The sequence below is a fragment of the Nerophis lumbriciformis genome, linkage group LG25, assembly GCF_033978685.3.
Source record: "Nerophis lumbriciformis linkage group LG25, RoL_Nlum_v2.1, whole genome shotgun sequence".
NCBI lineage: Eukaryota > Metazoa > Chordata > Actinopteri > Syngnathiformes > Syngnathidae > Nerophis > Nerophis lumbriciformis.
In genome coordinates this window covers 31,141,803-31,164,309 of record NC_084572.2, presented here as the reverse complement: position 1 = coordinate 31,164,309, position 22,507 = coordinate 31,141,803, and the positions used below count along the sequence as shown (strand labels likewise).

Sequence of the window (22,507 nt, the reverse complement as noted above, 5' to 3'; positions counted from 1 at the left end):
TGCATTTTGGACACCCCTGGTTTAGCATATACTGAAGGACCTGTATTATATGGGTTTTAATGTACAAAATGTATCAAAGTGGCCCTTGGATCCTTCAATTTTTACTTCTGCGGCCCCCGCTGGAAAGGTTTGGGCTCACCTGGTTTACTGTATCGTAATAACAAAAAAAGTCCATCCATCCATTTTCTACCGACTGTCCTTTTCGGGGTCGCGGAGGGTGCTGGAGCCTACAAAAAAAAGTCATTTGTTTATAAAATATTTATTGGAATTGAAAATCTAATACAATACCTTTTCTTTTGGCACTTATGAATGAGTTACAAGTGAACTTTTGACCACAAAGCCAAAATTGAAATGGAACAGTTGTTGAAGCAAACATTATGAACTGATAACGCCTCGCATGGAGGTCAAAGAAATATTAGTGGTTTTAACCGTAAACAACTGTCAGCAGCACCAATCACACGAACGTCACCATGGTGATAAACGCGGCGGCTGGGCCACGTGACTCTGGAACAAAGTGGTGCGATCCAGCAGCGTAAGCGGGATTTGCCTGATGATGGAAGGCAGGTCTTCGTGCTGGAGTGGATAAATGACCACGGACAGACCCGGGCGCTCCGATGAAAACCTAAGAGACCCAAACACACTGGTGAACACCGGCGTGTTCTCAGGCGACGTCGCGCCGACTCTCACCTGTCGTGGAGGGCTTTCCGCAGGTTGCAACACGCCACCAGAGTGCCGCCCGTGAACATGTGGCACGTGACCACGTGGCCGCAGCGCTCCATGAACGCCTCGGCGGCCGGCGGGTCGAAGGAGCCGTTGCGCGAGATGAGGCAGAAGCGTTGCAGGCGGGAGCAGCAAGAGAGAGCGTCGAAGAAGGACGAGTTGGCAGCAAAATATGGCTGCTCTAACCTGAACACATCCAGAACATTTGATCAGACATAACCAGAAGAGCTAGAGACCTCCACCAAGGCCACAAATGCACAACACACCACCATGAAAACACTTGATGGAATTGGACATATCAACATATGTTCAGTTGCATATGTAATTTAGCTGAAAAAGTTAGCATGCCAATGCTACATAATTTATTTATATATATGTATATTGTTAGAATAATTGTATCTAAGTTATCACAAAACTTTGTGTTACATTGAGTTCCCAGCAAGAGGACAAAAGCTGTCTTTAATCCTACCAATCAAAATGCTTGTAAAACTCCACTGTGTAGGATGGGAAGCAACATGAAGGTGTTCTGTTTCTTTCATGTATTGTAATCAACAGAAATATATTGTCTTGACCCAAGAACTACAAAAGCGAAGAGGAAGCAGGACCAGACTCCCCTCCAGGCACCGCTTCTTTGAACTGTTTTACGACCTTTTCTTTTGAACTGTTCTGTAACCAAAGGCGATGGCTGTTTACGACCCACATCCCTTAGAAACAGCTGTTGCCATGTAATCAGGGAAAATCCAAATAAAAGAGGTGGCGTACAATCTTTCGCCAGAGCGTGTTGAGACACTGTGCAAGGGTACAGTGTCCAGACGTTTCTCCTCAAATTGAGCCAAATTTAATTCTGTCTCTGTACAATTCCTTGCTTCTTGTCTCGTTTAATAGATGTCATCAGTGTTTGAACCTGACATATACATACATATATATATATATATATATACATATATATATATACACATATATATATATATATATATATATATATATATATATATATATATATATATATATATATATATATATATATATATATACACATACATATATATATATATATATATATATACACATACATATATATATATATATATACATACATATATATATATATATATATACATACATACATACATACATATATATATATATATACATATATATATATATACACACATATATATATATATATATATACACACACACACATAATATGTACACACTGTAACAAGGTGTCTGTCTATTCAAATGCACACACGTTATAAACACAAGTAAGTCCCTTTACAGACACACACATATATAACGTGTCTGTCCATTCACAGAAAAGACGTGTACATCCATTCATATACACACATAATGTACACATAGGCCTGTCCTTTCAAATACACACATTATGTAAATTATGTACATTCATTCGACACACACAGTCACACACACACAACCTGTTGTTCATTCACACTAAAATAAATATCTGTTTGTCCGTTCATACACACGCAATGTACATATCTGTCCTTTTCATACACGCACAATGTAAACATGTTTATCCGTTCACATACACACATCATTTAAACAATGTCTAGCCATTCTCAGACACATGATCACACACACAACCGGTTTATCCTCTCACATACACACATACTGTAAGAAGGCGTTTGTTCAATTACATGCACACCAAATATAAAAATAAGTCAGTCACACATAACGTGTCAGTCCATTCACACAAAAAATATGGTTATCTGTTTACACAGAAATTGTACATATATGCCAGTCCTTGCACATACACACATAATGTAAACATGTTTGTCCAGTCACATACAATGTAAATGATGTCTATTCATTCACAAATAATCACACACAGAACCTGTTTGTCCATTCACACACACAAAAACAACATTTGTTTGTCCATTCATACATAAAGATAATGTACATACCTGTCTGTCCTTTCACATACACACATCATTTAAACAGTTATACATTCTCAGACACACATAATCACACACACAACCCGTTTATCCACTCACGTACACACATACTGCAAGGTGTCTGTTCATTCAAATTCACACCAAATATAAACACAAGTCAGTCACTTCACAGACACACATAATCACACACAAAACGTGTCAGTCCATTCACACAAAAATGTGGTTATCTGTTTGTAAAGTCATATACACACATAATGTACATATAATCTGCCTATCCCTTCACATACAAAAATAGCGTTAATATTGTCCATTCACATTCAGTACGTGAAGTTGTATTTTTTGCCTCCGTCTTGTGAGAATCCTGCGTATGACTGAAGCATTAAGGAGTGGGACTATCCAGGCCTAGCTGCAGTGTGCTCAAACAACCACCAGGTGGCATCTGTGAGCAGATAATACTGCTTCATCTCTTTCTCTTCCGGACTTCTCAGTGCCTTCTTTAAGTGCTTTAAGTGTATCTAAAAGAACAACAACTCTGTTTTCCCAGCTGTGGTCAGTCACGAAATAAAAGAGGCTTACATTACCTGAGTTCTCGTAGCTGCGAGCACTGTCTCAGTGCGTCCAGCAGGGCGGCGGTGTAGTTCATAATTTTAAGCGAGCCGATGTTGGCGAGCGACAACACCTGCAGGTTTCTGCACTGCAAGGCGAGCCGCACCAGGCCCGTGCCCGCCATGACGCCAGGGAGCCCGGCCAGAGTCAGCCGGCGCAATCGAGGTAAGCCTCCCAGCGCCGCCAGGTGGTGGTCGCCGACTCCCCGGGCCCACGCGCACATGCCACGGGGCTCCACGCTGGCCCGGCTGCATGGCTCCAGACGAGGTAGTGCCGAGACGAAGCCGGGCCCGATGAGCTCTAAGGTCTCCAAGGAGAGGCAGCCGGCTGAGAGCTGGGCGAGTCCCGAGGTGCCGTCGCCCAGAAGGAGCGGTTCGGAGTCGACTTTGTAGTTCTGGACGCCCACGCGCGGAAGCTTCTTCAAGCCCCGCAGCAACAGAGACGGAGACGCGTTCGGTGCGGCGCAGTGGTGTGCCTTGAGGCCGTCCGACAAGGCGCAGGCGGGCAGGGTGAGCGAGCGCAGGCGCTTGAGCAGAGCCAAGCTGGCGCACAGGTGCGTCTGAGGCGCCGCTGCGGGCGCGTGCTCGTGGTGGTAGTGCGTGTGCATCAGGTTCAGGTGTTGCAGGTTGCAGCAGCTCGACGCCAGCCGGCCCATGGTGCCGGGGAGCAGCTGGCCCTCAGCGCCGCGGCACTCCGAGTATGGCACGTTGTTGATCCCGCTGAGGTTGAGGCTGAGCAGCCGCGAGGCGTCTCGGATGCCGCCCTCCAACAGCGACTGGAACACCTGCGGCCACAGGGCCAGGCAGCGGCTGAAGCTAAGGTGCTTGGGACTGTTGCCCTCCAGGGCCCGCTTCAGGGAGAGCGGGTCCAGCCAGGAGCGGGGGAGCTGCAGGGCCTCCAGGTCGCCGTGACGACCCAGACTCTGGGCCAGCGAGGCGGCGGCGGACCAGTGGGCCGGGTTGGGTCCGGGGATGGACACCAGGAAGACCCGGAGACGCTCCGGAACGTGCACGCTGAAGACGGCCAAGTAGAGCAGGAGCAGCGTCTGGTTCACCTGAGGACATGTGCAAATGGTATTATCTCCGCCAGGTGTGTATGCTCGGTGTGTATGCTTGCAGCCCCGCCTCCACCCACAGAGACAAAGAGAGTGAATGACTAACAAGAGGGTTCCCTCAGTTTATAGATAGTCAAAAATAATGGGAAGATTTTGATGAAACTTTCAGGAAATGTCCGAAATGGGATGAGTAACAAATGATTATACTCCAGGGGTCATTTCTATTACGTTACCTTACGTTTACGTTACAAGTATGCTTGAGGCCCCGCCTCCACCCGCAGAAACAAAAGCCAAAAAGTCAAGCGCGGATTGTGATTAAACTTTCAGGAAATGTCCGAAATGGGGTTAGTAACAAGTAATTACATTTTGGGGGTGATCCCGATCTTTTCTATTACGTTACCTTGCGTTTACGTTACAAGTATGCTTGAGGCCCCGCCTCCACCCGCAGAGACAAAAGCCAAAAAGTCAAGCGCGGATTGTGATTAAACTTTCAGGAAATGTCCGAAATGGGGTTAGTAACAAGTAATTACATTTTGGGGGTGATCCCGATCTTTTCTATTACGTTACCTTACGTTTACGTTACAAGTATGCTTGAGGCCCCGCCTCCACCCGCAGAAACAAAAGCCAAAAAGTCAAGCGCGGATTGTGATTAAACTTTCAGGAAATGTCCGAAATGGGGTTAGTAACAAGTAATTACATTTTGGGGGTGATCCCGATCTTTTCTATTACGTTACCTTGCGTTTACGTTACAAGTATGCTTGAGGCCCCGCCTCCACCCGCAGAGACAAAAGCCAAAAAGTCAAGCGCGGATTGTGATTAAACTTTCAGGAAATGTCCGAAATGGGGTTAGTAACAAGTAATTAAATGTTGGGGGTGATCCCAATTATTTCTATTACGTTACCTTGCATTTACGTTACAAGTATGCTAGAGGCCCCGCCTCCACCCAAAGACAGAAAAGCCAAAAATGTAGGCGCGGATTGTGATGAAACTTTCAGGAAATGTGCAAAATGGGATAAGTAACAAGTGACTACATTTTGGGGGTGAGCCGAATAATTTCTATGACGTTGCAAGTATCCTCGAGGGACTGCCTCCACCCACAGAGATAAAGACAATGGATTACTAACAAGAGGGTTCACTCTGTTTATTTAATTCTACTATGATAGTCAAATATAATGGGAAGATTTTGATGAAACTTTCAGGAAATCTCCGAAATGGGATGAGCAACAAATGATTACACTTCAGGGGTCATTTCTATTACGTTACCTTACGTTTACGTTACAAGTATGCTTGAGGCCCTGCCTCCACCCGCAGAGACAAAAGCCCAAAAGTCAAGCGCGGATTGTGATTTAACATTCAGGAAATGTCCGAAATGGGGTTAGTAACAAGTAATTACATTTTGGGGGTGATCCCGATCATTTCTATTACGTTACCTTGTGTTTATGTTACAAGTATGCTAGAGGCCCCGCCTCCACCCACAGAGAGAAAAGCCAAAAAGTCAAGCGCGGATTGTGATGAAACTTTCAGGAAATGTCTGCAATGGGATGAGCAAGAAATGATTACAATTCAGGGGTCATTTCTATTACGTTACCTTACGTTTACGTTACAAGTATGCTTGAGGCCCCGCCTCCACCCGCAGAGACAAAAGCCAAAAAGTGAAGCGCGGATTGGGATTCAACTTTCAGAAAATGTCCGAAATGGGGTTAGTAACAAGTAAGTACATTTTGGGGTGATCCGGATCTTTTCTATTACGTTACCTTGCGTTTACGTTACAAGTATGCTTGAGGCCCCGCCTCCACCCACAGAGAGAAAAGCCAAAAAGTTAGGCGCGGATTGTGATGAAACTTTCAGGAAATGTGCAAAATGGGATAAGTAACAAGTGATTACATTTTGGGGGTGATCCGAATAATTTCTATGACGTTGCAAGTATGCTCGAGGGACTGCCTCCACCCACAGAGATAAAGACAATGGATGACTAACAAGAGGGTTCACTCTGTTTATTTAATTCTACTATGATTGTCAAAAATAATGGGAAGATTTTGATGAAACTTTCAGGAAATGTCCGAAATGGGATGGGCAACAAATGATTACAATTCAGAGGTAATTTCTATTACGTTTACGTTACAAGTGTGCTTGAGGCCCCGCCTTCGCCCGCAGAGACAATAGCCAAAAAGTCAAGCGCGGATTGTGATTAAACTTTCAGGAAAGGTCTGAAATGGTATAAGTAACAAGTGATTGCATTCTGGGGGTTATTCCGATCATTTCTATTACGATACCTTACGTTTACGTTACAAGTATGTCACAGGCCCCGCCTCCAACCGCAGAGACAAAAGTCCAAAAGTTACACGTGGATTGTGATGAAACTTTCAGGAAATGCCAAAAATGGGATAAGTAACAAGTGATTAAATTTTGGGGGTGATACTGATCATTTCTATGACGTTGAAAGTATGCTAGAGGGACTGCCTCCACCCACAGAGATAAAGACAATGGATGACTAACAAGAGGGTTCACTCTGTTTATTTAATTCTACTATGATAGTCAAAAATAATGGGAAGATTTTGATTAAACTTTCAGGAAAGGTCTGAAATGGGATAAGTAACAAGTGATTACATTCTGGGGGTTATTCCAATCATTTCTCTTACGTTACCTTACATTTACGTTACAAGTATGTCACAGGCCCCGCCTCCATCCGCAGAGACAAAAGTCCAAAAGTTACACGTGGATTGTGATGAAACGATCAGAAAATGCCAAAAATGGGATAAGTACCAAGTGATTACATTTTGGGGGTGATACGGATAATTTCTATTACGTTGAAAGTATGCTAGAAGCCCCGCCTCCACCCGCGGAGACAAATCATTGGCTGACTGACAAATGGGTTCACTCTGTAAACCCTCTTGCAGCCTGTTTGGAAGCAAATGATAATTATTTCATGTATCCTTCGTTAATTACCTCTGCCAGGAGGTTATGCACTTGCTGCGCTTCACCTGTTTTTTTTGTTAGTTAGCAACATAGCTCAAACATTTACGGGTGGATTTTGATGAAACTTTCAGGTAAAGGTCCGAAATTGGATAAATAAGGGATTGCATTTTGGGGGTAATCCGAATAATTTCTACTACGTCACAAGTATGCTCGATGGCCCGCCTCCACCCACAGAGACAAAAGAGTGGCTGACTGACAAGAGGGTTCACTCTCTCTTATTTAATTCCGTAAAAGAGTAAACCCTCTTGCAGCCTGTTTGGAAACGGCAGATTAGAAAACAAAAAAACACGCAAGACATGGCTGTTTCATTCTTCCTTCCATAAAAGGTTATGTTTTCACTGGGATTTGTCGGTTAGTTAGTTAGAAACATAACTCAAAACGTAAAAGGCGGAGTTTGATGAAACTTGCGGGAAATGTCCAAAATGGGATAAGTAACAAATGATTACACTTTAGGGGTCATTTTCCGAACCCCAACCAGCCTTGCTTCACAACTTCCGCGTTCTTCCCATATCGAACGCATTTTTTAATCATTATCGATTACACGTTGATCGTGATAGATATTGGTATCGTTTTATCGCCGAGCCCTACTTTCGACTGAGTTTTGTGACTCACTGTGCCACACTCAAAACACAACTACTGAGACAATGAATCCTTCCAGGCCAGTTTAAGGGAACTATCGTTTCCCAACATTTCTGGCTCCTAAAAAAATAAATAATTAAACACACAAACCTCTCCAGGAGCCAGTCTGGCAGTGAACTCCTCCAGTTGCTTGTAATGCGGCACGCTGCTCTGACCCACCATAAGGTGGCAGCTGACGCCAAAACCCTCTCTGGTGATGCCGGAGATGTCGAACTGCAGCATCAGCCTGGCGCGCACAAACACAGGAAGTCACATGACTTAAGTCAGCGGTGTTCAAACGGCGTCTCCAATTTGGCCCGTGAGACGTTGCGAGTTTGATACGGAATCTGACAGCAGGGAGATTTCAATTCAATTTAAAAGTAAATTTTGTGAACAACATGAGCCGTTCGGGCCTATTACCAATTATCATGCATTGAATGAAACCAAACACAGCATTAACTTGTATGACCCAATGCAAACAACCTTCCCTAGTCATGGTGCAAAAAAAAGAAAATCAACCAGCACCAAAATTCAACAAACTTAATCACGCATTACCAACAAAAATTCCTTTCGGCCCTCAAGCAAAACGTTTTAACACCCCTGATTTACGTTGTTATATCTTGTTTTCTTATTATGTTTAAATCTCATTTGCAATGCAGTTGCACTTCCAGACATTAGATGGCAGTACTGTATAGGCTATCTATGGTATGCTGTGGAAGTAGCTTTTTCCAGGAGGCTAAATGTGTTATGTTGCGCCCTACAAAGTGTTTATACTAGAGATGTCCGATAATATCGGACTGCCGATATTATCGGCCGATAAATGCTTTAAAATGTAATATCAAAAATTATCGGTTTCAAAAAGTAAAATGTATGACTTTTTAAAACGCCGCTGTACGGAGTGGTACACAGACATAGGGAGAAGTACAGAGCGCCAATAAACCTTAAAGGCACTGCCTTTGCGTGCCGGCCCAATCACATAATATCTACGGCTTTTCACACACACAAGTGAATGCAAGGCATACTTGGTCAACGGCCATACAGGTCACACTGCGGGTGGCCATATAAACAACTTCAACACTGTTACAAATATGCGCCACACTGTGAACCCACACCAAACAAGAATGACAAACACATTTCGGGAGAACATCCGCACCGTATCACAACATAAACACAACGGAACAAATACCCAGAACCCCTTGCAGCACTAACTCTTCCGGGACGTTACAAAATATGCACCCCCAAAAGCCCCCCCACCCCACCTCAACCCCGCCCACCTCAACCTCCTCATGCATGAGCATGTCCCAAATTCCAAGCTGCTGTTTTGAGGCATGTTAAAAAAAATAATGCAATTTGTGACTTCAATAATAAAAATATGGCAGTGCCATGTTGGCATTTTTTTCCATTACTTGAGTTGATTTATTTTAGATAACCTTGTTACATTGTTTAATGCATCCAGCGGGGCATCACAACAAAACTAGGCATAATTTTGTGTTAATTTCACGACTGTATATATCGGTATCGGTTGATATCGGAATCGGTAATTAAGAGTTGGACAATATCGGAATATCGGCAAAAAAGCCATTATCGGACATCTCTAGTTTATACTCTAAATATTGTACTTATTACACACTAGGTTTTTGACTGTGACATTCATCTTAGTTGTAGTTTTCATTACCAAATTTGGAGGTGTTGAAATCGCCATGTAAAATCCGTAATGCTAATAGTAGCCTGTCTATGGCAAATCCAATGTAAATTAGCATCAAGCTAGTGCATTTTTGGAAAAGTGGAGCCTTTCTTTACATTTAAGCGTTTTTCTACCAAGTGTACTTAATTTGTTGGTGTTGAAAATTGCAACATTACTTAGAGGGAGTTTGGCTCAGCGTGCTGCGCGACGTCACATGCAACAAAGGGTATGATTTTTACGTGATTATACGCCTATAAAAGTACCAAATTCAGTACCCTACTATTAACACTACTTCACTTTTTTTTACACTTGGAAATACAGAATGTTAAATTGTGACTCGTGACTGTCATTAAGATTCTATCAAAGCCGCAGTTTGACCCTGGAATAGATTCTTCCATTATTTTCTGTCATGATTTTTCTGCATACTTTCCAACTCCAAAGTGGATCAAATGGTTCTAGCAAAACAAAACGCACACCAAGATTGTGATTTGTGGGTCGTGCTCACTTGCGTAGTTGCGCGCAGCACGGCACCACGCCGTAGCTCGGCGTCAGCAGCGTCTGCCGCAGCTCCGACAGACAGCTGAGTCGATCCACCGCCTCGGAGCTCAGCTTGCTGGCGTCGAAGCCCGGCTGCACGTCGAAGGCGAGCGATTGCAGCAGCGCGAGGGAGGAGAGGAGGCGGGACAGGCGCAGGGAGGTGAGGCGGCAGCCGCTGACGTCCAAGTGTGTCACCGCCTTGCAGCGCGCCACGCAGTCCATGACGCTGCCGCTCAGCCAGTAGACGCCGTTCAGGCTGAGAGACTGCACGTGATTGGACAGCTGCCTCAACGTGCGGCGGACCGCCTGGTCGTCCATCTGGCGAGAGATTTGAAAGTGTTACGTTGGGTTGTGGCGACATGACATAAAAGACAGCGGTACCGTATACTCCTCGGACAGGCTGACGTGCGCCAGCAGGGTCTTGTCCCTGCACAGCGTCTGCAGCCTTTGGCAGGTGGGCGCCACGTTGGTCAGGAGGTCGCACACGGGCACGTGGCGGAGGATGCAGAGCAGGATCTCGTCGGACAAGTCAGACATTCCCACCGACGTGGATGCCATCATGTGGTCCTCACCTAAGACAAAGAGTGTGCATTGGATGCTTTTATAAGGCAAGCGTTAGCATCATCACACCGAGGAGAGTTTCTGAGATATTGGCCATCTTTGTGTATATAATGACTGTCGTTCAAACAGATATAAGCTCTATTTATATTACAGTTACTGCATCTTTAACCACGCTAATGCAAACATGTAAATGCTGACGTTAGCCATTACCATTAATACTGATAATAATGAATGTCATTTTAACAACCTATAACGTTTAGAAAGTTTGACCGTATAGTTGCCTCAAGACGGCATTTATTAAAGATATTATATACGCTCAAACAAGTAAGGCTAGCAATAGCAGTAAGACACATTCCAGTCTTAGCTGTAAAGCCTTTAACAAGCTAAATGCAGAATATTCTAAATTGTTGGCGATATCTACCTGATAACTTGTGTCCTTCCTTCGACGTCGGAGATGTCAGCGCCGCGCGTCAACGACGTTTGTCAGGTTTTCATCACCCACCGGCGAGACATGTTTTCAGCTTCAACTCTTCCAGCACGGACACACTTTAGGGTTGCACAAACTTCCGGCCCCAGAACGGTTGTCGCTGTCACTTCCGGTTTGTAACACCGTAAGGCATCTGACAGCTTTACGTCAATATAATAGTATTCTTATTTGGGAATTCGTATAAAAGACGCCATGCAACATTATAAATGGGAATAATTCTAATTTATCTTGTTCGGTAATGCTGAGGTACTTAGGAACGGCTTCTTATGCGTTAATTGTTTCAAGGGTTGTTGCTTTCACTTCCGGGTTGTAATATAGTATTTTATAAACCTTTTATATTTACAAACTATAGTCAAAACAATAGTACAGCTACATCAGCAATGGCTTACCTAGAAAAAAAAAATATGGTGTTGCGCTACAGCAGCATTCCAAATTTCCATTATTTTTAAGACAATTTCGCCTCTACCATTCATCCATCCATTTTCTACCGCTTGTCCCTTTTGGGATGGCGGGGGGTGCTGTAGCCTATCTCAGCTGCATTCTTGCGGAAGGTTGTGTACACCCTAGACAAGCCTCCACCTCTTCACAAGGACAATACTTATATTTTGATTTGTAAAATGCCAGCATATCAAGAACAATATTTCAGCTCTTCAAATTAAGTCAGACATCTCACACTTCTATGAATAAAAATATTTTGATTTGTAAAATGCAGCATACCAAGAACAAAATTTCAGCACTTCAAAATCAAGACAAGTCAAGTCAGACATCTCAGCCATGTGCGCTTTATTGGTTTTTGTGGAACCGGAGGCATGTCGCTCCATACACAAACCTTTATAAACACCACCATTCACAAGGTCTATTTTTTTTTTTTGCATCTTGAAAAAAAAATTAAAATAAAACTGGACCAAATATTAAGGCTGAAAGTACAAAAACAAAACAAATTCAGATTATAACTTACATATTAAGCAATACTACATGTCTGTCGGGCAGAGGGGGGGCCCAGCAGCGGTTAAACCTTCATAGAGGCAAATAAGGTGAACAAACAAGACATTTTTTGAATGAATGACAAACACGACAATGGGCATCATGTTCCTCACATTCACACCGCCAAGGGACGCTCTGTGCTTCCAGCAGAGCTCCCCTCCCCATCAGGGGGCATGGTGCCATAGCCATTGTGATGAGGGAAAGAAAAGGACGAGGTGTTGCAGGCTCAGCATACAGTGTTGTTGGGAGGCTTGTACGCAGAGCCACTTGTTTGGTAGCAGTGTGTTCGAGAGGGGTGGGGGGGAGGGAGATAGAGCCGACAGTCTCTTTAGAAGCACTTCCTGTGGACAATGCTGGGGCCGGACTCGTCATACTCTTGCTTGCTGATCCACATTTGCTGGAAGGTGGACAGGGAAGCCAGGATGGAGCCTCCGATCCATACGGAGTATTTCCTCTCGGGGGGAGCGATGATCTGCAAAAAAATATTTTAGTAACGTTGCTTGATTTGGCCAGTGTGAGGGAGTATGTCAGATTTTTACCTTGATCTTCATGGTGGTGGGAGCCAGGGAAGTGATTTCCTTCTGCATACGATCAGCGATGCCAGGGTACATGGTGGTGCCGCCAGACAGCACAGTGTTGGCGTACAGGTCCTTACGGATGTCCACATCGCACTTCATGATGCTGTTGAACGTGGTCTCGTGGATGCCGCAAGACTCCATTCCTGCGGAGGAGGAAGTAGAAATGTATTAAGGAACACATTTAAGGAAGGAGGCAGACATAATCCGAGGGGATGGCCTTACCGAGGAATGAAGGCTGGAAGAGGGCCTCGGGGCAACGGAACCTCTCATTGCCAATAGTGATGACCTGACCGTCTGGCAGCTCGTAGCTCTTCTCCAAGGAGGAGGAGGAGGCAGCGGTGCCCATTTCCTGCTCAAAGTCCAGTGCGACGTAGCAAAGCTTCTCCTTGATGTCACGCACGATCTCACGCTCGGCTGTGACGGAAAAGATTTAACTCGGGTGTTCAAACCTTAAATTTCAAAAACAAAAGCTAGTTTTTGCTCACCTGTGGTGGTGAAGCTGTAGCCGCGCTCAGTCAGGATCTTCATGAGGTAGTCCGTGAGGTCCCTGCCGGCCAGGTCCAACCTGAGGATGGCGTGGGGCAGCGCGTAGCCCTCGTAGATGGGCACGGTGTGGGTGACGCCGTCGCCGGAGTCCATGACGATGCCGGTGGTACGACCGGAGGCGTACAGGGACAGCACGGCCTGGATGGCCACGTACATGGCGGGGGTGTTGAAGGTCTCAAACATGATCTGTGACGAAACAAACCGGGTCAGACTTTGATCGTGCAAAGGGAGGCGGTTAGTCATCAAAGAGGAGAACACGTTAGAATCTTTGAAAGGGCCTTTAATGTTGCATCATGCAGCAACCAGCCATGTTAGGAGTCGAACATAAAAGCCCAAATCTGTAATATACATGACCATGCTGCAAGATAGACATATAAACGTGAAGTACCAGCAGAGATGATACAAGAGCTCAGGAGAAAGGGAAACCTGGAGGTTCAAGGAGGAAACAGACTGAGCAAGAGAAAGATTGAAGAGGAGGGTTACGTCAGAGATCAAGCCTTACCTGGGTCATCTTCTCCCTGTTGGCCTTGGGGTTGAGGGGGGCCTCTGTGAGCAGGACTGGGTGCTCCTCGGGGGCCACTCTCAGCTCATTGTAGAAGGTGTGGTGCCAGATCTTCTCCATGTCGTCCCAGTTGGTGACGATGCCGTGCTCGATGGGGTACTTGAGGGTCAGGATGCCCCTTTTGCTCTGCGCCTCGTCACCGACGTAGCTGTCCTTCTGGCCCATGCCGACCATCACACCCTGGAGAATGGAAAAACAGTAGTTAGACGCTTGAAAAAAGAAACTCAAATGTCCTGTAGACCAGTGTTTTTGAGCCAAGGCACATTTTTGAAGTTAGACGCTTGAAAAAAGAAACTAAAATGTCCTGTAAATGAGCATTTTTATCATTGAAAAAATCCGGAGGCACACCACCAGTGGAAATCCTTAAAAAATGAAACTCAGTAAAAAAGTCGTTTCGCAATGGTTATAACTTTAAACCATAACCAAGCATGTATCAATATAGCTAGTCGTTTCGCAATGGTTATAACTTTAAACCATAACCAAGCATGTATCAATATAGCTAGTCTCAAAGTAGGTGTACGGTCACATTTATTTTGAGTTTTCCTGTGTGTAGTGTTTTAGTTCTTGCCTTGCGCACCTATTTTGGTGACTTCCTGTTCCTGTAGCAGTTTCATGTCTTCCTTTGAGCGATATTTCCCACATCTTCTTTGTTTTAGCAATCAATAATATTTCCCTTAGTAGGGACATTGTTGATTGTCATGTCCGGATGTACATTTTGGACGCAGTCTCTGCTCCACAGTAAGTCTTTGCTGTCGTCCAGCATTCTGTTTTTGTTTATTTTGTAGCAAGTAGTTTTAGTTTCGTTCCCTAAGCTTCAATGTCTTTTCTTAGGGGTTTTAACATTAGATACCTTTTCAGTTTTAGTTTCATTCCCTAAGCTTCATTTTCTTAGGGGTTTTAACATTAGATACCTTTTCACCTGCACGCTGCCTCCCGCTGTCATCTGCATGTTGTGATCACGACAAACAATGTTCCGACATCTACAAAAGCAATTAGCTACCGGCTGCCACTTACTAATATGGAAGAGTATTACATTGTTACGCTGCCGAGCTCTAGACAGCACCGACACATTTGTAGATTATAAATACTTGTTTGAAATTTTTTTTTTTACCCCAAATAGGTGAAATTACATAATCTGCCACGGCACAGTGGTTGAAAAACACTGCTGTAGACAGCCACTTGAAACAGGGACTAAACTACCATTGAAAATCATTTTTAAAGTTTTAATAATCATGATTAATTATTTGTGCCATAAATGTCACAACTTATACCTGATGTCTGGGACGTCCCACGATGGAGGGAAAGACTGCACGTGGCGCGTCGTCTCCCGCAAAGCCAGCTTTGCACATACCGGATCCATTGTCCACGACGAGGGCGGCAATTTCGTCTTCCATTTTCTGCAAACGAAAGTGAAGATGTGGTGAGTACAGGCGGAGAAGCAGCTGAGACACATTGACAATAAAACATAACAGAGCGGAATAAAAGAGCAGACAACGTTGCTGTCTTGTAGGCTGTTTTTTTTTCTTTAAAAAAAAGGTGTCATTGCTGAAAAATATTATTGAATCAAAGTCAATGTTTAGAATTATTGACCTATTCAAGGCTCCAATCATGACAAGACAGCTGCCTGTCTTGTCATGACGCTGACCGGACGCTGGGTGTCGCAATGGCGAAGAGACAAGCGCAAAGAGGCTCCCAGGGTCCGGTCATGTCCATATAAGGCAAAAGTGATAGACTGGGTCAATGAAGCCGCCCCCTTGTATGCCAATGAGGCATCAAAATGAGGACCACTCCCTTTCCACCATCATCATCACCTACCTTTTAAAAGATAAGCACTTTAATTTTTAATAAAAATTAAAAAAAAGACAACTAAAGACAACTAAATCCAACTAATTCCAGTAAAGCAGGACGAGTTTTAATAGTAGTAGTAGTAGCCTTCCAAGATGCCAGATGTAATCCGTCTAATCCGTCTGCCTTGGCCGAGCTCGGACAAAAACCGGCGGAGGCGATGGTGTAATAAAGGCGGTGACGGTCAAAAGACAGCGAAGAGTGCGTGTAAAAGAGGGCATCACAAAAGACAACAACGGCAACACGTTTCTTTTATAGTCAGGCGAACGTCACGGACACCTACCTTTGACTAACGGCTACTGCTAAATTAGCACAGCGGCAAACGAGTTAAATTTCATATTCCTCATATTAGCTTCCACGAGAAGAAATGTAGTTAAATAATGACCAAAAAATATCAGTTTAGCGGCTTTCTTACCGGTGTTAGGTGAGCGTTTGAATGGCGGTGATGAAGTAGCTCAGCGAGAGTCTGAACGTGACTGCGACGTCGAGCTTCTGATTTTTAAGTACATTCGCGCTGCAGCCCCTCTCCATATAAGGAAAACTTTCTTCACGGCGACCGCTGATTGGTTCCCCGCAACTGAGGGGGCGTGGCCATTATGGGATCCTGCTTATCGTGGCGCAAACAACATGGCAACTATAAACTTTGCACAAAATGATCTCCTTGTAGCCTTTTATGTGGCGCCTTTTACAACTTAATGTTGTTATTTGTGCTCATTCAAGCATGTTTTTTTTTTAATGGATTTATTTATTTATTGCTGACTTCAGTGTGCTAACAGTGAATGGCCTTTAGGGTCACTGACACCCAGCAGCCATAAAGAAACACACACACACACTTAAAGTGACAGCCATGCTGCTGTTAACACTGTGGTATGTTTACAGAAAACACTTCTAAATCTCTTCACTCATCACTTGTTACACTTGTCCACTTGAGTGCACGAGGCCGGGAGGAAGGCCGGAAAAGGGAGGCTGCTTGGGTGTTACCTGAAAGTCACACTCACAATGTGGCAATTGAAGTGTGACGTCAAGTGGGAATCGATGCGAATATTGATTGTGACACACCTGAAATACCTGTCGGTGTGATACCTGCCCCGCCATGATGAGTTGCCTTGAGGGGGCGATGAGTTGTGTTTAGGGCAGGGTGTCCAAAGTGTGGCCCCAGGGGCCATTTGCAGCCCATAGCTTTTTTTTTTAACTGTACGTTCTACAAATACTATTTGAAAAACAAAAACAACATAAAAGAGCGGAATAAAAGCAGACAGTTAAAAGCTGCCTTGTAGGCTGTTTTCTTTGAAGCTGTCATTGCTAAAAAAAAATATATTATTGAATCAAAGTCAATGTTATGAATTATTGACCTATTCAAGGCTCCAATTACTTCACACCAATTCTTTATTTATATGTTTAAAAAAATATTGTTATATATATACTTACTAAAACTCCTTTCAAAGTAAATATTTAAAAAATGTTAAATATTCAATCTATAGTTTTTTATACCTACTAAAAATTGTTTTTTTTTTAAACTTTTTCAAGGCGAATATTTTAAAAACGATAGTACTTATTTTTTTAAATGTACAAAAAAATAATTTAAATACTTTTAGCTTTTATATTTTTTTACTTTTTTTTTAAATATAATAATTTTCTACCTACTAAAATTATATTTTAATAAACCAACTAATTTCAAAGTAAATATATTAAAAATGTTTAGTACAAATAATTATGATTTCTGTATTAATGTACAATATGAATCATATTTTTAAATAAATATTTCCTTTAAAAAAATATTTAATCTATAGTTTTTTTATACCTACTAAAGTGTATTTTTAACAGTTGACCAACTTTTTTCAGGGCAAATATTTTTAAAACGATAGTGCTTATTTTTTATATACATTTTGTTTATTTAAATACTTTAAGCGTTTAGCTTTTATATTTTTTAATTATTTTTAAGTATAATTATTTTCTACCTACTAAAATTATATTTTAATAAACCAACTAATTTCAAAGTAAATATTTAAACATTTTAATACAAATAATTAATTCAGTTTTATGTATTAACATACAATATGAATCATATTTTTAATTAAAACATTTTTTTTAAAATATTTATTGTATAGTTTTTTATACCTTTTAAAATGTATTTTTAACAGCAAACAGTTGACCAATTTTTTTGAAGGCAAATATTTAAAAAAAAACGATAGTGCTTATTTTTAATTTTTTTTAAATTACAAAAAATATAATTTAAATACTTCATCAAGCTTTTAGCTTTTATATTTTGTAATTATTTTTTAAATATAATTATTTTCTACCTAAAATTATATTCTAATAAACCAACTAATTTCAAAGTAAATATTTAAACATTTTAATACAAATAATTCATTCAGTTTTATGTTTTACCATACAATATGAATCATATTTTTTAATAAGTATTTTCCTTTATTTAAATATGTAATCTATAGGTTTTTATACCTGCTAAAATGTATTTTTAACAACAAACAGTTGAGAACTAGCCAACTTATTTCAAGGCAAACATTTTAAAAACGATAGCACAAATAATTATGATTTCTGTAGAACATACATCATATTTTTAATAACTATTCACTTTTACAAAAGTATTTGATAGTCTTTTGGACCTACTAAAATAATGGAATTTTAACAGCATGCAATTTAAAACAATTCAACTTGTTTCAAGGCAAATGTTTAAAAAAATGTTAATAGAAATATTTTGTATCTGTATCAAAGTACATTTAAATGTGTGTTACATTTTTCATTAAAATTATGTTTCACTTATTTTTAATAAGGAAAAATGTACAAAATAAAATGGCATAAAAATACTTAATCAAACTTTTAGTATGCACATATTTTTAATTTAAAAATATATATATTTCTACCTGCTAAAATTATATTTGGTTTATATATTACCATACAATATGAATCATATTTTTCAATAAGTATTTTCCTTTTTTTAAATATGTAATCTATAGTTTTTTAGACCTACTAAAATGTATTTTTAATATTAAACTGTTGAGAACTATCCAACTTATTTCAAGGCAAATATTTCAAAAACGATATTAAAAATAATTATGATTTCTGTAAAACATGCATCATATTTTTTAATAACTATTCACTTTTAAAAAAGTATTTAATTGATAGTTTTTTGGACCTACTAAAATAATGGAATTTTAACCACATGCAGTTGAACTTGTTTCAAGGCAAATGTTTTAAAAAAATGTTAATAAAAATATTTTATTATATCTGCATGAAAGCACATTTATATGTAAATTATATATATTTTAAATACAATTTTGTTTCACTTTAAAAAAATAAAAAAACAAAATAAAATGTCATTTAAATACTTCATTAAGCTTCTGGTATTCACATATTAAAACATATATATATTTATTTCCATCCATCCATCCATCCATCTTCTTCCGCTTATCCGAGGTCGGGTCGCGGGGGCAGCAGCCTAAGCAGGGAAGCCCAGACTTCCCTCTCCCCATATTTATTTTCCACTTTCTAAAATCATATTTTAATAAACTAATGAATACATAAATAAACTAATTTCAATGTAAAGATTAAAAAAAATCATACAAATAAATATGATTTATGTATTTACATACAATATGAATCCATCCATCCATCCATCCATTTTCTACCGCTTATTCCCTTTTGGGGTCGCGGGGGGCGCTGGAGCCTATCTCAGCTACAATCGGGCGGAAGGCGGGGTACACCCTGGACAAGTCGCCACTTCATCGCAGGGCCAACACAGATAGACAGACAACATTCACACTCACATCCACACACTAGGGCCAATTTAGTGTTGCCAATCAACCTATCCCCAGGTGCATGTCTTTGGAGGTGGGAGGAAGCCGGAGTACCCGGAGGGAACCCACGCAGTCACGGGGAGGACATGCAAACTCCACACAGAAAGATCCCGAGCCCGGGATTGAACCCAAGACTACTCAGGACCTTCGTATTGTGAGGCAGATGCACTAACCCCTCTGCCACCGTGAAGCCCAATATGCCAATATGCCCCAATATGAATCATATTTTAAATAAGTATTTCATTTTTTTAAATATCAAATAAAAAATATACCCACTAAAATGTTTTTTTTAACAAACAGACTAGTTTCAAAGTAAATATATTTAAAAATAATAATAATAATAATACAATATTGCATATTCTGTGTTTTCCACATGAAAGACAATAGTTGTCTTTGATAAAAAGTGCATAAAGCAAACAAAAACCTCAAACAATAATAAAAACTTATAATCTACAGATGGATTTGGAGTTGATCTCGTAATTTAGGGAATTGAAAGTAAAAAAACAAAAAGGTATGATTTATTTTTAACACATATATGAGTGGGGCCCTTGCTCAAAAAATAATAATGAATTAAAATTAATGTTATGAAATATAGACTTACAAAAGGCTCACATCAAATTCCACTTAGAAATTGTTTAGGGGGAACATATTGCCAAAAAAAACCATGGTTTTGACAAGAAAGGCACTAAACATAAAATAAATGAACTTTATATCGACAGATAGACCTGAAGTTGATCTAGAGATTTTAGCTTTGACTTAAAAAATAAAATAAAATATGACTTATTTTTTTTACATTTTTATGAGCGAGACCCTCCCGGATCCCAGGGACCGAACTTGAAGGGGCCCCGGAATGTAAAAAAAAAAAAAAAATCTATATAATGTTTTTGGGGTGGGAAAAGCTTGGACACCCCTCAGGGCAACCGGACGATGGCCATAAAGCACCAGGAGGAATTCTCCCTGGCTCGCTGTGTTCCTAATAAGGAGACAACACAGGGGCAGGAAGTGGCCCTTTTCTTTCAGACGCTCCACCGCCACACACGCAGGAAGTCACACGCACGCTTAAGACACACACAAAGGTGAAAGGTGAACAGGCCCATCAGGGCATTGGCTTCTGCGGACGAGATTTATCCTGCTACACACACACACTCACTCACACACACACACATACAGCAGCCGACCCTTTAAGAGTTCCTTTGGATGACGTCCATATAAGGAGATATCGGCGTGAGTCACATGGCGAGGAAGAATGCGCTGCTGCAGGTCATGTGACCAGAGTGAGGAAATGAATGAATCTCCCTTTTTAAGTGTGTGTACTTGTGTGATTTTCCATTCCAGTCACAATTGTGACTTTCTTTCCACATCATGCAATCTCAAGCTTTAGATTGTGAGTCATGTGTGTTACAACACGCACACACACACACACACACACACACACACACACACACACACACACACACACACACACACACACACACACACACACACAGGCCTCGGTCCTGGCTCAAGACCGTAAAAGGAAGCAGCTAACATTAATTATCTTAGTTAATTTCACTCTTCCTCCACTTCCATCTTCATTTCCAATGGCATCAAAGCTCGAAACACAATATTAGAGCAGTCCGCCCTCCTTAGCACCCCCCCACCCCCCATGCCCCACGCCCCCTTCGCTTTTGTCTTTTATGCTTTTATGGTCTCACATTCCAGCTGTGTGCTGCACATGGCGAAGGGGGCGTGGCCTGAGAAAAAGGTCAAAGTCAAAAGTTTCATGTTTTTAAAAGTAGTTTTTATAAGAAGGTGCTATTAGCTGTCCTTTAGTGAGTCATGAAACATATCAGAGGTGTTTTGTCACATCAAGGAATGTGGAACGTCAAGGGCAGGTGCAGCACCAAAACTATTACGTAAAATACTTGGTTTACATAAATAAATTAAACATGAATTCAAATATTTTTGAAAGTAAAATGTTTTTAAATTATGATTGGCAGAAATAAAAAGCGACCCTTACGGCACAATATACACAATAATGGAAAATAGACTTGAGAACCAATTAGCATGAGAACTAAATTACAAATAAAGACAGTACATGCGTTCTTGAAAATTAATGTACAATATTACAATTTACAAAAGTACAACGTAGTCTAACTATAAATAAAAACATTTAAAAAGTGAATGATTAAAAATGTCCAAATATAAGAATTACACTACGTATGTACATGAATATTGAAAGCCTAATGAAGTGTTTGGATGACATTCTGGCCTGTAAACATTTTTTATTTAAAAACCAAAAAATTATATATTAAATTATTAATATAAAAAAGATGTAGGGTACACATGAATACAGATAGATATAATTGAATTATTTGTATTTGTATATATATGTATACATACACATGCATATATATATATATATATATATATATATATATATATATATATACACACACACATATATATATATATATATATATATATATATATATATATACATATATATATATATATATATATATATATATACACATACACACACACATACATATATATATATATATATACTTATATACACATACATTTATACACATATATACATAAATATATAAACATTTATATACATATAAATATACATATATATATACATATACACATATATAAACATTTATATACATATATACACACACACATATATATAGACACATAATATAGACACATAATATAAACACATTTAAAAAAAATGTTACTTTAAAATGTAAAGTAACTTGTATATATATATATATATACATATATATATATATATATATATATATACATATATGTATATATATATACATACGCATATATACATTTAAAAAAAATGTTATATAATGTGTATATATATATATATATATATATATATATATATATATATATATATATATATATATATTTATATAAACAAAAGTGTTTTACTTAAAATAAATTGTGGTAGGTACAAAAAAAGTTAAGTTATTTAAAAAAGGAAATACGTATTTAAAAATGATTCAT

General features: G+C 40.3%; 2 protein-coding genes across 3 annotated transcripts; both read right to left on the bottom strand.

Annotated features, from left to right (window-relative positions):
• Positions 1-249: 249 nt before the first annotated feature.
• Positions 250-11,233, bottom strand: fbxl18 (F-box and leucine-rich repeat protein 18). Its single transcript, XM_061984199.1, has 7 exons — positions 11,098-11,233; positions 10,496-10,686; positions 10,083-10,432; positions 8,005-8,140; positions 3,221-4,299; positions 688-906; positions 250-622 (listed from the first exon to the last, which is right to left on the bottom strand). Exons 2-7 carry the CDS (start codon positions 10,673-10,675, stop codon positions 466-468), a joined length of 2,121 nt encoding a protein of 706 aa, XP_061840183.1. The 5' UTR covers positions 10,676-10,686; positions 11,098-11,233; the 3' UTR covers positions 250-465.
• A 695-nt stretch (positions 11,234-11,928) lies between these two features.
• Positions 11,929-16,241, bottom strand: actb1 (actin, beta 1). 2 transcript variants are annotated; one of them, XM_061984197.1, is made up of 7 exons: positions 16,093-16,241; positions 15,104-15,229; positions 13,773-14,012; positions 13,210-13,456; positions 12,947-13,138; positions 12,686-12,867; positions 11,929-12,618 (listed from the first exon to the last, which is right to left on the bottom strand). In XM_061984197.1, exons 2-7 carry the CDS (start codon positions 15,224-15,226, stop codon positions 12,475-12,477), a joined length of 1,128 nt encoding a protein of 375 aa, XP_061840181.1. In that variant the 5' UTR covers positions 15,227-15,229; positions 16,093-16,241; the 3' UTR covers positions 11,929-12,474. The 2 variants fall into 2 exon arrangements, with proteins under 2 accessions (XP_061840181.1, XP_061840182.1); XM_061984198.1 differs by lacking the exon at positions 16,093-16,241 and adding an exon at positions 15,648-15,698.
• Between the last annotated feature and the right edge of the window lie 6,266 nt (positions 16,242-22,507).

What these genes read in the sequence shown, in the direction of transcription:
- fbxl18 (XM_061984199.1), bottom strand. Translation starts at nt 10,675, where the DNA reads ATGATGGCATCCACGTCGGTGGGAATGTCTGACTTGTCCGACGAGATC. An exon ending in TGCTGCGCGCAACTACGCAA is followed by an intron (nt 8,141 to 10,082) that starts GTGAGCACGACC and finishes TGTGCGCGCCAG; the next exon opens with GCTGATGCTGCAGTTCGACA. An exon ending in CCAGACTGGCTCCTGGAGAG is followed by an intron (nt 4,300 to 8,004) that starts GTTTGTGTGTTT and finishes ACATGTCCTCAG; the next exon opens with GTGAACCAGACGCTGCTCCT.
- actb1 (XM_061984197.1), bottom strand. Translation starts at nt 15,226, where the DNA reads ATGGAAGACGAAATTGCCGCCCTCGTCGTGGACAATGGATCCGGTATG. An exon ending in TGGGACGTCCCAGACATCAG is followed by an intron (nt 14,013 to 15,103) that starts GTATAAGTTGTG and finishes TCCATTCTCCAG; the next exon opens with GGTGTGATGGTCGGCATGGG. An exon ending in CTACAGCTTCACCACCACAG is followed by an intron (nt 13,139 to 13,209) that starts GTGAGCAAAAAC and finishes TTTCCGTCACAG; the next exon opens with CCGAGCGTGAGATCGTGCGT.